The sequence below is a fragment of the Thalassophryne amazonica genome, chromosome 20 (genome assembly GCF_902500255.1).
Source record: "Thalassophryne amazonica chromosome 20, fThaAma1.1, whole genome shotgun sequence".
Taxonomy (NCBI): domain Eukaryota; kingdom Metazoa; phylum Chordata; class Actinopteri; order Batrachoidiformes; family Batrachoididae; genus Thalassophryne; species Thalassophryne amazonica.
The window spans coordinates 46,481,955-46,501,203 of NC_047122.1; the positions used below are offsets into that span (position 1 = coordinate 46,481,955).

At 42.1% G+C, this 19,249-nt stretch overlaps 1 protein-coding gene across 1 annotated transcript in view; it reads left to right on the plus strand.

Moving 5' to 3' along the window:
- The window catches only part of runx1t1 (RUNX1 partner transcriptional co-repressor 1), a 196,533-nt gene that overhangs the window by 169,792 nt on the left and 7,492 nt on the right, over positions 1-19,249 (plus strand). The window contains 5 exon segments of the mRNA XM_034160154.1: positions 2,169-2,356; positions 12,761-13,023; positions 13,720-13,808; positions 16,067-16,262; positions 18,949-19,017. Of these exon segments, the coding sequence (XP_034016045.1) occupies positions 2,169-2,356; positions 12,761-13,023; positions 13,720-13,808; positions 16,067-16,262; positions 18,949-19,017 (805 nt within the window).

The window sequence follows — 19,249 nt, forward strand, 5'->3', positions numbered from 1 at the left end:
CTACTGGCCAGTAGATGGCAGTAGAGGCCTTGAAAACTTGCCAAAACAAAATTCCAGATAATCCATGTCTGCTACATTTAAGATGCGTCGAATTTAACAAATGCAAATACAATAACGTCTATAACCCCAGAGAATATACTCACAAGAGTTTTAGGCACTAGAGTTTAATGCTGCTGTCCGTGGAGCCTGAACAGAGTGTCTGAAATGCATTTGTCCTGTCGTGAACATACTGAGATTACCCTATCCTACCCATAATGCACTGCTGGGCACAGCATGTGCTCACAAAACCTTAAAAATTAGCACATTACTTTAAAACTAAAACATATATCTGATATTTTCACTTTATAAAACGTCAGACATGACAGTAATTTTAAATAACTTGTCCAAAATTAGTTTGGTTCAAATTTGAACCATAAGTTAAAAATGTATGCCTCTGGATGACTTTGGTGATATTGCCAACATTTCAATATGTTGTTAAAAGAAATGTTTTTTTTTGTGATCAGTTCTCCTTTGCCTGCAGAGGATAGAGTGGTTTCTCCTGAAAGCAGCTCTCTTCTGTTTGCAGAGGGTAGCACTATACATCTGTTAGGAAACTTTTAACAGGTAGGTGCTCAACTGATTTTAAAAATGTCTGTCGCTGTTCGGCTTTGTTTACTATGTTATCGGACAAAAAATTATCGGAAAACAGTTAGTCCGATAATGGTTTTTAAAGTTATCTAAAAAGATAATCCGATAATGAAAACATTATCTTCGATAATTATCTGTTATCGGATTATCGGAACTGTGCCCACCACTGCCTATACCACATTATGTGTCTGATCACAGAGATTCCAAAAGTGTATAGTTTGGACTATCTGTGACTGAATGTTCTGGAGTTATGGGGTAAAAACAGCAAGCATGGCAACAAAGGTCACTTTCAATTTCTTCAGGGGTCAAAAGTTAAAGTTGCTCCAATTATGGTAAAACATGAAAAAGAATAGTTTGCACCATGTGTCATGCTTAGTTATCATGTTATGGGGTAACATATGTCACATGTCATAGAATCCAATGGACATCGACATTATTTGACCTTTACTTTGGAGACCAAACATTCAACACAGTCAGAACTATTCCATTTGTTAATCCTATTAGTTCAACCAATAATTTGCACCAAGGTTTACCAAAACTGGAGCAACTTTAACTTTTGACCCCTGTACAACCTGAAATTGACCTTTGTCACCATTCTTGCTGTTTTTACCCCATAACTCCAGAACATTCAGTTATAGATAGTCCATATTATACCTTTTTGGAATCTTTGTGATCAGACACATAATGTGGTATAGCTTTCAATATGACTGGAACATTTTTGACCCCTATGCAGTTCTTCAGTTGACCCCTACTTGGCCCCCTATTGAAAATTCAAATGGCTAAGGTTATTTTTCTACAATATGTACCAAAAGGTATACACAGTCAAATTTTGGTGCTTGTAACCAGATTTGAACAATTCTTACAGTTATCTGCTGTACTATAATGATGCAAATCCTTTTAAAATGAGTACAAACAAACAGAAAGAATGTTTTAGAACATGCAAACGTAACAAAAATAAATAATATAGCAGGCGATTAAATTCAAAATGTAGCCGTCCACAGGATCTTCTGATGTCCTTCCACAAAACAGAACCCGCTCTCTAATTCTGAACCTGACTGATGCAACACTTTCATCTTCTTGCCTTAAAATGAACCCCATCAGATGTCTTTGAAGTAGATGCTCATGTAATGTACCTGCACCACTGCACTCAAACGCCCCACACACACACACACACACACAAAGTCGCCCATCCTCGTTACGTCAAAGAGAGCGAAAATGAGTGAAAATTCTTAAGTAAATGTTGAAGTTATAAAGTGGACGAGCGTTAATGCACTGGGGGTCACAGGTAATGGTGCTGGTTCACGGATAATGAGGTAACGGTGCTTTGACAACAAATGGATCCTTTGGGACCCCAGATGGATGTTTTTTGGAAGACTTGGGTATCATCTTTTGTACTTTTTGACTTTCAGGCTTTGTGGTGTCAAAACCTGTTACATTTTACTATGTTTGAATCTAAAGTTTTCTTCTGGCTTCTTTTCCCACAGCACCTTCAAACAGTCTTCGCTTTCATCTAAAACACGCAGGTTTGTGTTCTTTTATAGGCCAACCTGCCCCTCCTGCAGAGGGAGCTGCTGCACTGCGCCCGGCTCGCCAAGCAGAACCCAGCACAGTACCTGGCCCAGCATGAGCAGCTCCTCCTGGACACCACCTCCTCCACCACCTCCCCAGTGGACTCCTCTGAACTCCTGCTGGATGTCAATGAAAATGGCAAGAGGAGGACGCCAGACAGGTGAGGGAATAAAACAGCTTGTCAGCATTTTTGGATCTTTATTATTGATCCTCAACAACATGTGGGCCAGGAACATTCCTATCTGGTCTTCTCTATGCATTATGTGGAGGTTGTTGGCTCCAAGCAAAGCTCTGGCCATGTATAACATGCATGGATAACATTTATTTATGCAGAAAACATGACCAGATTTACAGGTAAGAAAGTTTTTTGCATTTTCACTTCATGTGCTCAGAAAGAGAGTTTAGGTGCATTTGAATGGAAAATAGTGTTAGTTGTTGATGCGTCGCGGAGGATCAGCTGTTTTTAGCGAACAGATACGGAGCGGTTCAGCTAAGAATTCTAAATAAAGGAGGAAAAAAAGCATAAAAATGTCTTTGTAAAGCTCAGTGCAGGTGTGCTGTTGTCAGCGCGCTTTAAGAGGTGAGGACGAGTCGTAGCTGCTGCAGAAAACCACGGATGAAAAGCTCACAGCTCGCTTAAAGTGGGCAGTTCAGTCAAACCTCGACCCCCTGCCCACGGACCAAGTTTAATGCTGCTATCGACCCACAATGCAAAAATAATAGGACCGCACAATGACTTGGAGAAGTAACTTGAATCTGATTACTGATTTGGAAAGATTAACGCATTAGATTACTTGTTACTAAAAAAAGTGGTTAGATTAGAGTAACGCCGGCATCACTGCATCTGAGATATAAGCATAGATTTGATGTTTTGGTGAAAGAAAATCCTCCTTTATACCACTTCATCATGAAGCTGTATAAGTGGGTATACAAAATGCAGAATTTGCACGATGCACATTTTGTCCAATCACAGCCACAGAAGCCTATGACTTCTTCTGGGTTGTCTAGGTGTCTTGGTGGCTTTCCTCACTCTTCTCCTTCTTGCACAGTCACTCAGTTTTTGAGAACTCTCTACTCCACACAGATTTACCATAGAGTGCCATACTGTTTGTATTTCTTCATAATTGATGTAAATAAGGTCCAAGTGACTTGGAAATGTTCATGTATCCATCCCCTGACTTGTCTGAAGAAAACTGGCAATAAAACTGAACAGGTATTATACCAAAGCGCTCCATTACTTATGCAACCCATCATCTTGGCTGGTATAATTTTTAATTAATTTATATCAAGTTGTAGAGATTTGTTTTCAGTTTGAGTCTAAGGAAGATAATTTTAGATTTATTTATTTATTTATTTTTTATTTTTTTTTTTTTGGGGGGGGGGGGGGGGGATTTTCTGTATTTGAAATAGCATAAACAAATAAAAAAAATTGTGAAGTACCAAGTGTTCCAATGCTTTTGGAGGGCACTGTACCATCCAATGCAGGACAGTAGAGGATTGTTCCCAAACATGTTGCCTCAATGGTATTAATTTAAATGAGCTCTGAATGCACTTGTCTAACGTCGTGATTGATACGCTGCAGCACAGTGCTTAGACACAACCCTGTGATGGTGAGTTCACATGCTCTGTGCAAGTGCATGAGGCTTTGAAATAATACAGTAAAACATTATCTCATATACTCACTTAAGGGAGATAATTGGATTTGAATGTTCACATTTCAAACAGCCGATGTAACAAAACGTGTCAGACTTCAAAAATGAGGCCATGAGCTAACAATAGTTTGTACCACTGCAGCAATGTGTGAATGTAAGTGTGAGAAGTGTCTGTTGGCGTGCCAGCAGCTCCATTGGACATCTTGTCTCTTAATGGGCCAGAACTGAGGAAATGATGAGAAAAGTCGACCCAGTACACGCGGCCACAGAGATCCCAAGGACAGACCAGAGACGGCTGCGCCATCACAAAAATTTCAGACGCCTCTTTTCTCCGTGCATGATTTTCAAATTAGGGTAAGCATTTGCTTCCATGCATGATCAGATGTGTATGTACACAGAGTGTGTTTGTCTCTGCATCAGTTAAACCACCCCCAAACCCCATCCCAGCCAAATTATTACATCCATTACATCCAGTGACTCCATGTTCTGCGGTCTAATGGACAAGCATTGAGCCGTATCATCCAGCAAGACACACAGCGCTGTAATAACCTGTCGTCCTCTTTCCAACAGTCTGCGCCTGAACGCAGCACAAGCAAACAGACGGGACTGGGCCAACAGTGAGCATGTGTGCATGTTCTCAGCTCAGGAATGCCAAATTAAATCTTATTACAAAATGCATGAATTTTCTCTGACTGTAATTTTGTCCAGTCAGATCTGAGCTTTAGATAACAGTAATTAGATTTCGGCTGGCATGCTCTAATTATTACATACTAGCAGAAGTACCCGTTGGTTAGAATGTATAATGCAAAATATATATATAAAAAAAGGCAGTGACCATATTATATTAGTCAGAGAGTGAATTGTTTCAAAAAGGCTGTTTTTAGCAGCCATGGGTGCTGTCATTTATTGTGGGAAAATAGTGGTTAATGTCATGATCTCTGAAAGCGTTGTTCCTCAATACTCTGCTGAAGCAAGTGGAACAAATTAAAAATACATGTAAGCTGAGCCAGTGATATCAGTTAAATATGTATTTCTTGTCTTTCAGACATCATCACATTCATTGTCTCATTCACGATGCCACAAAGCCCAGTGTGTTCTAACACATTAGGGGTGTGGCTGCTTTGAGTGACAGCTTGTGTGTTCAGGCTGCTCTCTGTTGCCGCTCTGGAGGCCGGTGTCGCAGACCGAACAGTCCGGTCCTAAAAACTGGTCCGCCCTGTAGAGGTGGGCGATGCCGAGAATTTTGGTATTGATCCGATACCAAGTAAATACAGGCCCAGTATCGCCGATATCGATACCGATACTTTTTCATATTTAAGCTTCATAGAGCCAAAGGATCCAAAAGACCTAGGATAGAATTTCTTCAAACATTGTACATGACAACAAAATACTTTATCACAATCAACATTTTTGTTTAAAAAATCAACACAACTTAAAACAAAATCTCCTGAGGTAGAGGGCTGCTCCGTGTTGTGTGAGACAGTGCAGCGCTGCTCGTACAGACAGAGAGTAGACTTTGATGAATCTGCGTGCGCAGCAGTCAGTGCGTGCGGGAGAGAAAAAAAGCTTGAGTATCAATCTTTTTACAGGAGGATCGTTCAATATCAATACCAGCATTGGTATCGATATTATCGATATTAGGATCGATCCGCCCACCTCTACTGCCCTGCCTTCACTGCGTATGCATCATTTCGGAGCCCAGCTGCTTGTCTGAGACAGAGTCTCTTCACCCAAAGTGATAAAATGGATTCATGGGATTATTAACCATCAGATGACAAGATAAAACCTCTTAAATCATTCTAAAGTCAGTTTTAAGCAGAAACTAGGCTATTTTAAGCAGAAATTAGGTGATAATTTGTGATGCTTTGAAATGACCAACGCGCAGTGAACGCATTCCCTAGCAGCTCGTGTAGCTGTGGCACTGTGATCGCTTCCTTCGTCTTTTGTGATGAAATAATGTTGAATTTATGTGGAAATGATTGTTATACAAAAGCTTCAGATATTTCTCGCTGAGATAGATAATGACTGGAGTGCAGTTTTAAGCAGAAATGTGATAATCCGTGAACCGCGGCTAATGACGCATGTGCAGTGAAGGCAGGGCAGACCGATTTCTAGGGGGGACCGTTTGGCCGGCGACACTGGTCTTTTTTGTGCATTTTATTACAAATATCTGCAATAATATGTCTTGTTATGTAGTTAATTCTACAAACAGGTAATTTAACATGTGCGTGTGTGTGCTGGTATTAGCATCGAGTGAAACTGCTTGATGTGATTTTAGATGCTAACGGTGTTAGCATTTGCAGCAGTTGTCGTTGCTTTGTGATGTTACGTCATAATCCATGATTACTGTGGAAATAAGCAAGTCATAATTTTTAATGCCCACACCAAAGCAAAATTGTTATGAGAACCACCGCTCAGCCCTGAAAAATTCATTCATTCATTCATTCATTTTCTGCTGCTTATCCAGGTTCAGGTTGGGGTGGTAGCAAATTAAAAATCTTCCCTATGCATGCTTCCCTATCCTCAGCCAAGTCCTGGGACTCTTTCTGGGGATCCTGAAGCATTCCCAAGCCAGATGGGAAATATAATCTCTCTGGCGGGTCCTGGGTCTTCCCCTAGACCTCCTCCTACTAGGATATGTCTGGAAGACCTTCCTAGGGAGACAACCAGGGGGCATCCTCACCAGATACTGGAAGTACTTCAACTGGCTCCTTTCGATGCTACGAAGCAGCGGCACTCTCCGAGTCTCTCCCGGATAATCGAGCCTCTCACCCTGTGCAGGAGTGTAAGCCCAGATATCCAATGGAGAAATCTCATTTCCAATGCTTTTCCTCTGAAAAATATCATGAAACAAACGCCTGAACCAAGGCTGGTCTGTTAGCTGGTCAGTAAGATGCTAATGGTGGTAGCATTTGTAGCAGCTTTAGGCCCAGTTAATTCATCATTACTGAGAAAATAAGTGGGTGATCATTTTTAATGGCCACAAAAGCAAAATCATTATGAGAATCACCAGTCTGCTCTCACAAATATGATTTAATAAACACCTGAATGGTGGTTAGCCTGTTAGCTGGTCAGTAAGATGCTAATGTTGTAGCATTTGTAGCAGCTATCAAGAGTTTAGGCCCAGTTAATCCATGATTAATGAGAAAATAAGTGGATGATAAATTTTAATTGCCACAAAAGCAAAACCATTATGAGAATCACCAGTCTGCGCTCACAAACATGATTTAATAAACACCTGAATGGCGGTTAGCCTGTTAGCTGGTCAGTAAGACGCTAATGGTGTTAGCATTTGTAGCAGCTATCAAGACTTTAGGCCCAGTTAATCCATTATTAATGAGAAAATAAGTGGATGATCATTTTTAATTGCCACAGAAGCAAAACCATTATGAGAACCAGTGGTCTGTTCCCATAAACTATGATTTAATAAACACCTGAATGGCAGTTAGCCTGTTAGCTGGCCTTGTCAGTAAGATGCTAATGCTGTTAGCATTTGTAGCAGCTATCAAGACTTTAGGCCCAGTTAATCCATGATTACTAAGAAAATACGTGGGTCATAATTTTTAATGGCCACCAAAATCAAAACGGTTACGAGAACCACCGCTCTGCTCCCACAAACATGATCTAATGAACCCGTGAATGGTGGTTAGCCTGTTAGCTGAGCTTGTTGGTGTTCGGGCTTCATTTGTCTTGCCCACGTCCCCTCTTTACCCATACATACACTAACACACATACGCTGCACTTTATATATAAGATTATTAAGCATTTTTCATTTCTACAAAAGTTTTTGCCATAAAGTACAATGTGTTCGTAGGTTACTGAAACAAAGTGAAATTCTCGTGAGGTTACATTTTTTTCCTTTACAGGCAGAAGTGAGGAGAAAAAGTACTTTTTATATTTGCTGAGGGACAAAAATGCCGAACGCAATATTAATAATTCTTGCCTCTCTTTCCCCCGCCAACAGTGAGAATGGCAGACTTTTTCTGTATTACCTGCATATTTGCAGTCCATCTGGTGCACAGGGGAGTGAGCTGAGGGGAAAAGGTGTGCGTATGCTTAAGTGCTAGAGTGAGAATAAAATAATAAGGTTTCATGTATGAGCACATCTGTATGCAGCTGTGTGTGTGTGCGCGTGTCTCGGGAGATGGGCTGATAACACATACAGATGAGGCTCCAGCACCAATACGGCTGGCTAAGCACCTCTCATTTCTGCTTACCTCTGCGCTGCATTCCGGCTTATTGGAGCCCCGAGTCGGAATAGTGGAATTTGGATGAGAATCCTTAATTACAGACAACGATGCAGTATCAGTGCATCTGGATTAATACCACGATCTGCAGGAAGCCGACCAGAAGTACCGGAGTTTTTAGTGTACAATATGCACAAAACAAACAAACATGGGGGAAAAAAACCCTGCATTTTCTGACAAAGCTTTGTTAGTATTCTGATATTCCAGATGCTAATGGGTGTGGCAGTTTGATTATGTAAATCTTGCGAAGGAAACAATGAAGCAACAACAAAATTACAGTACATTACAGTAAAGATACTGATACTATGGAAACATTCATGTATTCAGTGGTCAAAATATCTTAAGAAAACTGGTTCCATCCACCAAAGACGTAATAAAATCATTGCCGTTATGTCAAAACTACTGCACAGATGTTGACAAAATTTTCTCCACAGATAGATATTAGGCCATGGAAGAATCCATAACATTTTGGAGGTGATCCGGATCTGTATCTGGATTCTGGATCAAGTTTCACGTTATGGTATAAATGGACTGCATTTATATACAGTGGTCCCTCACTATAACGCGGTTCACCTTTCGCGGCCTTGCAGTTTCGCAGATTTTTTTAGTCCAATTTTGCATGCTTTTTCTTTTTTTTTTACAGCGCATTGTGTTCTGCGTCCTCATCAAGCAGGCCGGTCGCAGCACCGCGAAGGGAGAGCATGCGCATTGAATTCTGCGTGTCTGTTTATAAGAATTTTCTCGCCCAGAAGAAAAAAGAGCACCAACAACTACCCATAACTGTGTTCTTCACTCGGAAAAAGACACCTGCACCGAGGTGTCACTCAGTGGAAAAAGACGCGACAGCGGAGCGGCACCAGGACAAAGAGGCGCGGTCAAAGGAACTGTTAAATACTGGTCAGTCACTATTAATCATTTCTTACGTGTCCAACCTCGTAGGTTGATCGTTAAAATTAAATTTGTTAGTTCTAAAAGCCATCATAATTATTTATAGGAAAACGTTCTATTTTTATTTCTCAAACAAATGTTTGGGCCTGAAAACAGGTTGGTCTTATTTTTCTACTAAGGTTTGAACTTTGAGAGTGTTTACACACGAGAGAAAAATGAGAAAATGTTAATGCCTGTTTGAGAAAAGTGTATAAAGTGTGTAGTGAGGGGTTTTACAGCCTTAAAACGTCTATAATAATTGTAAAAAAATAACGCTGACTACTTTGCGGATTTCGCCTATTGCGGGTTATTTTTAGAACGTAACTCCCGTGATAAACAAGGGGCCGCTGTATAACAGTTTTCCATCTGCATCAGATGCTCAAAGTGCTTTACACTGTTCCAGTCAGGCTGGGACTTGAACCGAGGATCCTGTGGTCTCAAGTCCAACACTTAACCACTAGTCCATCACCTCCCACATTATATAGGCTTTGAAGGATTACTTTTAGCAGGATTACATCAAAACTACTACACGGATGTTGATGAAATGTTCACCACAGATAGATTTAAGGCCATGGAAAAACCCGTTGCATTTTGAGGCTGATCCGGATCCGGATTCTGGATCAATATTTGCCTTTATATAGGCTTTGAAGTCAAAACTACTTAACAGATTCTCACCACATTTGCAACACAGATAGATATTATTGCATGGAAGACTCCACTGAATGTTGGAGGTGATGCAGATCCAGATTGGTGGACATCAGAAATCTCTGATTGCTCTGATTGCTCATCAACAATAATCCTTTGGTTTTGTTATGGGCTTTGAACATGGATTGATGCACAAATACACAAACGCATGCATGCATGCACACACACAGACACACATACACACACACACAGAGTCACTGTCCAAATACTTATGGCCATGACTCCTTGGGCAGATTCACTTAAATGAGAAGGATAAATTGGAGGTCGTGGCTACAGGGGTGTGCTTATGGCCAGAGAGAGACACAGACAGACAGACAGATAGATAGATATACATTATGTCTCCAGCCCTATTGGTTGTGGAGGTACAAGACACTCACATCCTGGAAAATGTTTTTCTGCCTAAATGCTGAATGACCTCTTTAAACTAATCATCTGCAGACATTCATTCAAGGAATATTCCTGCCCAATTTGGTGCTTATTTGTTTCCAAGTTATTTTATACAAAGTCTTTTCCAATAATACCATGTGCTACTACTGGTGATTAGACAAAAATACTCAGTAACATCAATGGTCACAATGAGCATAAAGGTAGGAGCATGCACAGGCACAATTATTACCAGATTTATTAAGGCGTGCATGCACATGGTTCTTTCTGGGACATTATGATCAAAACTGTGTCCATGTGCACAGCCTGATTTCACCTTCACGTGTTATCCGTCGATTAATTAAAAACATGGTTGGTATGGTTGGTCTGCTCCACTCGTCTGTAAATGACATTTAGGAGACAAGTTCAAGAATTTGGCAACAATAGGTCACAGCACTGATTGTGGTGCACTAATAGCGTCATTAATTGAATAATTAAATATTCACAAAGCTATCATTTGCAGACTAACAGTACCACAGCAACATTTGTAACTATCATAAAGAAGATTTTGCATCTATTTTATTAACTGCATATTGTATGTCTAATTCTGTCATGCACGCCGACGTCATGCACATGAAACTTGCCTGTGAGGAATGTGCACAAACTGCACCTCATTAGGTTGCCTATGTGGATGTGAGTGTGAGTGCTGTGCTGTAGGTAAGAACACTGTTGCAGCAGCAAAGCTGTGGAGAAAAGAGTGCAGCCGGGGAGGTGGAAAGAATGGATGGATGAGTCGAGGGAGGCAGGGAGAGATGGATGGATGGAGGGAGGGAGCATATGGAGAGCTGTGGATGAGCATTAGCAGCCCATAAAAACAGCTCATTAAGAAGTTCAATCTGTTCATCGGAGAGAGAGAGCGCAAGGGAAGTGGGGATAGAGGAGAAAAGCAGAGAGGAGAGAAACCAGTGGATTGAAAATACTCGGGGGGGTCAAAATTTTACTGTGAACTGACAAAGCTAAGAACACACACACACACACACACACCTGGCCACATTAATCTTCACAAGCAGGCTAACAAAAATCCACCTGATCCCCTGGAAGCATCTGTAATTAATATGAGAACAATGAATTATTTTGTTGAAAGAATCCCAGGAAATTCCAAGGAATGTGATTGTTAGAAAAAAACTATTTATGGAAAAGATTCTGTTCATTGGTCGAGTTTTTAATTGTTATTGACTATTTAAGCAGAACTATAACTATATAAGTATCTTTAAATGACAATATGTAGGATTTAGTGGTGTTTATTAGTAGAAATGGAAAACAGCATAATTATAAGTGTTTTATAATATCAATTAAACATTAAAAAGAAATTACACAATAAAAATTAAAATGATAAAAACAGACATTAAAACCAAATCTACAAACACTGCAAACATAAAATATTACATTAAAATGAGTTCCAATAAGCGTGAATTATAAGATATAGGAAAAAGTGTGTTTTAAGATTGGCCTTAAAGGACTCAACAGAGTTGGTCCTTCTCATCTCAAGTGCCAGATTATTGCTATTATATAAGATTGGAGCACAATAAGATGAAGCTTTTTGATTTCTTCTTAACGTGAGGACCACAGAGTAAATCTGCATCCTGAGAACGGAAGGCACATAATGGAATATAAGGCTTAATAAATTCCACAAGACCCTATGAAGTTGTCTACATTAGATTAGATAGAATTTTATTAATTCCTGCATTGTATAGCAGCACACAGGGTAAGAAGCACACAGAGTATCAAATGTGAGCGTAAAACAAAAAACTGTTTGCAAATATAAATATAAATACACAAATATAAGCAGAAATTTCCTGTATTTCCTTTTGGTAGCATGGCCCAAGCTGAGGGTCATCCCTTTGAGTCTGTTCTGCTTCAGGTTTCTTCCTCAAATCAAAAATAGAAGTAAAAAACAATTTGCAAAATATAAATACCAGAAATACTGCTCGCTACTGGTTTACCGGCTGCAACTGTTCCTCTCCTTCCCATCCCCTGTCTTCCTGTTACTCCTCCTCCCCCTGAGTGAGGAGTTGTACAGTCTGATGATCTGAGGGACAAAGGAGTTTTTCCAGTCTGTTGGTCCTGTACTTGGGGAGGAGCAGTCTGTGGCTAAAGTGGTCTTCATATCTACATGGGAGTGGGGCTCCTAAGAGAGGCCGCCATGTTGTACCACCATGTGGATCCACTCACCCATCAGGGGCACACTTACTCTGCCTTTCGTATTTTGCAGTGTCGTTGGAATTTTGAAAAAAAGAGGAATATGTTTTCTCTTATATACTCTGTCTAATGTTTGCAAGTGCAGGCTAACAAGTTTGAGAACCCTCATTTTTTTGAAACGGAGGATCATACATAGTTCTTATCACAAGAGAAGAGAGCATGACTCCACTTTGCTATAGAAGAAAAATGTGACGGGAAACAATATTGTGACTGGTGACACCATCGTGCAGTCTGCAACCTCACCACTAGATGATTCTAAATCTGACACACTGTAGCTTTAAGGCAGGTGGAAGCTTAAAATATTCCTACAGTGAAGATTTCATCCACCTTGAGACAAAAAAAGAAAAAGCAGCTGTTGTTTAAATCACCAGAATTGACAGTGAGGCCGCCTCTGCCTGTTTCTCCACACAGAACCAAAGAGAACGGCTTCGAGCGGGATGGCGCGTTGCATCCGGAGGTACACCCCAGCAAGCGACCGTGCACCATTAGCCCCGCCCAGCGCTTCAGTCCGTCCAACGGGCTGTCCTATCAGCCTAACGGGCTGCCCCACCCTGGCCCACTCCCCCCACAGCACTACAGACTGGACGACATGGCGATCGCCCACCACTACCGCGACACCTACAGACACCCAGCGTCCAATCATCGGGAGATCCGGGAAAGAGCCAGACCCATCGGTGAGGACATCCGGGCGGGTCATCTCTAGTATGAGCTGAGTGTATGTGTGTGTGTGTGTGTGTGTTCATTTGAATTTGAAAATGGTTCAAAAATAATAATTTTGTCTCTGGGTTAATCCAAGAGACACATATAGGAGGTTTTAAGAGTAAAGACGTTGCCACAGTTACATCATGTATTCACCATTCCTTCGGGTTTTATTCTTTATATTCTACAGAAATCAGAACAAACCAGATGAGTTTTAGTCAGACTGATAAACACTTGAGTACACTTATCTTACTAAAGGCTCCTCTGTCTGCTGAGACTAAAAAAATCCACTTTGATATGTACAAGTGGGCAACAGAAGCACATTTATGCGCAATGTCATCGTCACATTTCTCTAGTCAGACCGAGCCCCGGTGAAGGTCTAATGACAACTTGAACTGTTCTAAAGATAGGACAGACATTAACCATGTCTGGCCTTGTGATGGATGTTTATTGAACTACAAGCTTGGTCATTTGAGAGCTGCCCTCGGGGCGGGAGAGAGATATGGAGACAGTAAAGAAATGGATAGAGTCAGCCGGGAACCACAAGATGGATAAATGAAAGGGGGAACGGGGGACTGATGGAATGATCCTTTGTTATACTGACTTGCCATTTGTGTGTCTGTCCATCCATCTTTCTCTCTTTCTGTCCATTTGTCTCTCTGTCTGTCCAGGTATGCATGCAGGGACGAGGCAGGAGGAAGTGATCGACCACCGGCTAACAGACAGAGAGTGGGCTGAGGAGTGGAAGCACCTTGACCATGTAAGAAAAGTAATAACATTTTTATTACTATTCTTTATCATTCTGTCTCTGAAACAGATGATGTTTCTTTAAGTTGTAATGAACTGTTGCACTGTATGAATCAATGTTCCCTTTATAAAATGTGCAGGTTTGTATGCAAACAATGCCTCTTTCCTACATGGAACTGGTTCTATATCCACACAGGCCAACCTAGATATTTGATATTTTTGCATTTCTGAGTTTGTTCTGTTCCTGCATTTATGTATATATATATATATATATATATATATATATATATATATATATATATATATATATATATATATATATATATATATAAAACAACATGAGGCTGGGAATTGGATCTTTGCTCTGACAGAAATTAAATCAGAAACTAACATGCTTAATTCTGAAACTAGACTGATGATAATTAGATCTGATCCAAAATATGAGAGGACAGATTAATACAGTTTTGTCCTGTTGGCTAATCACTCTTATGTTTCAGTGATAAGTGCTTTATAGCAAACATCTGGTATTTGTGCAAAATAGCAAAACAGTGTTAACAATAGGTATAAAGAAATATAGATGTAAATGGGAGGGAGTGCCCTGTAAGTCACATTCTCAACACTATATCTACTGCTTTAAAGCAACAGGTTGGTCATCATGTCCCCCCACTGGCCTGTGGTCAAAGTTCTTGAAATGGAGCAATATCGCCATCTGGTGGACATTTGCCACTAAAGCAAGTAGAGTAGAATTTCACCAAGAGTTCCGATAACCAATATTTCTTAACAAAATGGCAATATAGGGACATTGAAAAGAAGCTTACTGTATCTCCTCTGGAATAAAATGAGCCCAAACACAATATTTTCTGATTCCATGATGATGATTTCATGTATTCTCTCATAACACCTGAGTGGTTTATTACCTCTGGCAAGGAGGTAACATTTTCAGCAGAGAGATTATGGTGAGCAGAGAGATTATGTTTCAGGAAATAAGTGATCCACAATATATTCTGGAACTGAGATCCAGAAGAATGTTTGGCACATAGCAACACTGAACTCAAAAAGTTGATGAAATTTGGTAAGTGAATGGATAATGTCCTAGATAATGAGGGATTTTATTTTTTATTTGAGCCTGAACATATTTTCTGGAACATATGTGGATGTAAGCCCTCCCTGACGACCTTCTAGTGAAAGTTGCAAGTATGAAACTGGCTTATATTTTGCTGCAATTCTATAATAATGTGCATGTTGGTCATTTGTTGCATGGGTGGTATGCTTAACCTAAGCTTTTTTTCAGATGCTTAGACAGTAAATGGGTTGAGTTGGGATTTTAACATTGATATAAAGGACAGCAATGAAATTGTCTTTGCTAAAACAAAATATCACCGTTTTTGTATTGTGTTCTGTATTGCTTGTACAGGTGAGCCCCGTTATCTCGTGCAGGTTTGGGTCCACAAAATCAGACTGCAAGTTATCTGAAACCAGGAGTTAATTAAGTTGGTCAAAAAAAACTTAAAATCAGTTTACCTTGCCATGTTATAATAGTTTCAACTATTGAAGCATGATTCCTTCCTGGATGGTGATGATTTCTTCATCTGGCATCTCTGGCTGCTGCAAGTCAGCGATGAGGGCTTTGTCAGTGCCGAAGATTCCTGACGATTTGAAAATTTTGGATGCAATTCTTTAGATCCTTACTGCCAGTACAGATTGGGCTGGAATTTATATACGCGCCCGCCATTTCTCAGGAATCTTCCGCACAGAATTGTCCGCCCTCATTGCTGACCTGCAGCAGCCACAGGAGAAAGAAAAAGATCCCGAACCTGCTCCAGATGAAGAAATCATCACCATCCAGGAATGAATCAAGCTTCAAACGGTAACAGTTTCAACCATATATTAGTTTCGAACAGGAAGAACACTGACGATCCCTCCCAAAAATGGTCAAATCTAAATTGACTTTATCTAAATTTTTGGGGTCCACAACTTGACCACAAGTAAAGCCGAATCGTTACTTTTGAGTGTGCAAATTAACGGGGCCCACCTGTATGTTTCCACTCGAGTAACAGTGGTATTGTCAGTCACATTAACTCACCTACCTCCATTAGTAACCAACAAATTCATCCTACTTTGTCACCTGCAAGTAAATATAATGAAACATTACATTTTAAAAAGTGTCTGATGTCATGTTTGATGGTGAAGTCCAACACGCACCACGTGTCATCAAATGGATCATAGTCTATGTGTGAACTCAGCGCAGTGTCCGCTCCCTTTGATCCTCAGCTGCTGAACTGTATCATGGACATGGTGGAGAAAACGAGACGCTCGTTGACGGTCTTGCGGAGGTGCCAGGAGGCCGACCGCGAGGAGCTCAACTACTGGATCCGACGATACAGCGATGCTGAAGAGCTGAAGAAGGGCACTGCAAGTGGGCAGTCCAGGCAGCAGAGCCCTGCAGATCAGGACAACGCAACATCAGGTAAGGTGTCAAATGTTGTATTTTAAATTCAAATTCTAATCCAATTACATTTTTTCCGCGAATCTGGTTGGTTAATCTTGTGACATATCAGGCGTATAATATCTGTGGAACGGTCGCCAAAGACAAGACAAGAGACAAGAGACCGTTGTCTCGGCCTACGGGCCGAGCAGCAGTGCAGAGTACCCGACCTTCCTGGAGTCCCTGGGAGGGATACTAGATAGCGCTCCGACTGGGGACTCCATTGTTCTCCTGGGGGATTTCAACGCCCACGTGGGCGGCGACAGTGAGACCTGGAGGGGGGTGATCGGGAAGCACGGCCTCCCCGATCTGAACCCGAGTGGTGTTCAGTTGTTGGACTTCTGTGCTAGTCACAGTTTGTCCATCATGAACACCATGTTCGAGCACAAGGGTGTACATAAGTCTCGGACACTCGAGTGAAGAGAGGGGCAGAGCTGTCGACTGATCACCACCTGGTGGTGAGTTGGATCCGCTGGGAGGGTAGGAAGCCGGTAAGACCTGGCAGGCCCAAACGTATCGTGGGAACGACTGGCGGAACCCTCTGTCAGCGAGGTCTTCAACTCCCACCTCCGGGAGAGCTTCTCTCAGATCCCGGGGGAGGTTGGAGACATGGAGTCCGAGTGGACCATGTTCTCCACCTCCATTGTCGATGCGGCTGCTCGTAGCTGTGGTCGCAAGGTCTCTGGTGCCTGTCGCGGCGGCAATCCCCGAACCTGGTGGTGGACACCGGAAGTAAGGGATGCCATCAAGCTGAAGAAGGAGTCCTACTTATCTTTGTTGGTAGGTGGGACCCCAGAGGCAGCTGACAGATACCGGCAGGCCAAGCGTGCCGCAGCCCGTGCGGTCGCAGAGGCAAAAACTCGGGTCTGGGAAGAGTTCGGGGAGGCTATGGAGGAGGACTGTCGGTCGGCCTCGAAGAGATTCTGGCAAACCGTCCGACGCCTCAGGAGGCGGAAGCAGCTCTACACCAGCACTGTTTACGGTGCGGGTGGGGAGCTGTTGACCCTGACTGGGGATGTTGTCGGGCGGTGGAAGGAGTACTTCAAGGATCTCCTCAATCCCATCGTCACGTCTTCCGAAGAGGAAGCAGAGACTGTGGACTCGGAGGCGGACTCATCCATTACCCAGGATGAAGTCACCGAGGTGGTTAGAAAGCTCCTCGGTGGCAAGGCTCCTGGGGTGGATGAAATCCGTCCTGAGTACCTTAAGTCTCTGGATGTTGTGGGGCTGTCTTGGCTGACACGCCTCTGCAACATCGCGTGGCGATCGGGGACAATGCCTCTGGATTGGCAGACCGAGGTGGTGGTCCCTCTGTTTAAGAAGGGGGACCGGAGGGTGTGTTCCAACTATAGGGGGATCACACTCCTCAGCCTCCCCGGTAAGGTCTATTCCAGAGTACTGGAGAAGAGAATTCGACCGATGGTTGAACCTCGGATTCAGGAGGAGCAGTGTGGTTTTCGTCCTGGTCGCGGCACACTGGACCAGCTCTACACGCTCCATCGGGGGCTCGAGGGTTCATGGGAGTTTGCCCAACCAGTCCACATGTGTTTTGTGGATCTGGAGAAGGCATTCGAACGTGTCCCTCGGCGCACCCTGTGGGGAGTGCTCCGGGAGTACGGGGTCCGGGGTCTTGACGACTGACAACCTGATCAACTCTATGTGAAGGAGATGTGTTGCACTGCATGAGGCAAATGGTGGTCACACCAGACACTGACTGGTATCCCCCCACCAATAAAACAAAACTGCACCTTTCAGAGTGGCCTTTTATTGTGGACAGTCTAAGGCACACCTGTGCACTAAACATGGTGTCTAATCAGCATCTTGATATGGCACACCTGTGAGGTGGGATGGATTATCTCAGCAAAGGAGAAGTGCTCACTATCACAGATTTAGACTGGTTTGTGAACAATATTTGAGGGAAATGGTGATATTGTGTATGTGGAAAAAGTTTTAGATCTTTGAGTTCATCTCATACAAAATGGGAGCAAAACCAAAAGTGTTGCCTTTATATTTTTGTTGAGTATATTTGATGGATTTTCACATTTGATGGATTACTCCACGCCCTGGCCGCTGTTGGAGAAACGCTCGCTGCTTCACGGTAAGTCTCGCCGAAGGAATTACCTACAGAAAAATGAACCGCGCAAATGATGGAATTAGATTAGAATGGGAATAACCCTGTTGTGTCTGATGATGGGTGGACGTTCATGCTGTTATACGGTCGAAAATATCTGTTTTACCGGCTCTGCTAACGCGTCGCCGCTAAAACTACGTGTCACCGGTAAAGCTGTATGTTCGACCGTATAACCCAGCATGAACGTCCGCCCATCATCAGACACAAAGGGGTTATTCCCTAAATAACCTGCATCTTTGTAAAACCACCTGAATGTACGTTCCAAGCAAATGCAACAATACTCATCTGGTGACAGTAAACATCACAAGTATACCAGTTGTGAACACGTCTGACTTTTGCTGAGTGCACGTGAATCTGCATCAGTTACTGTCTACCTTCACCTCTCATTTGTTTTGGTTTTTCACATTTTGAAAAAAGTGACAAAAAAAGTTCATCTTTATTATCATGGTCATGATTGCTAATGCTTCAATTTTTTGGGGAATAAAGACAGAACATATGGGATTTTTCATTTCCGGAATTCTGTTTGTGTCTTCACAGAAATTCACAGAGAGCTGCTACATCGGCCTGTGTCTGGCTACGTCCCTGAAGAAATCTGGAAAAAAGCTGGTGAGGAGCACTTCCTCACCTGCCATCATTAGCGTCACACATTCCTTTCCTCCTCCTTGCTCTTGGTCCCTCTGCAGTTTTTAAACCATTTCAGTGTGTAGAACTCAAGGCCATCTTTTCCATCTGGTTGACTCTGAGCTGGATGTAGATAAGTGGAGTTCCTTTAAAAACCATTCTCACCCTTCATCCTGCTGTCTGCAGTCTTGTCCCCTGGTAGCCTTCAGTTTATGCA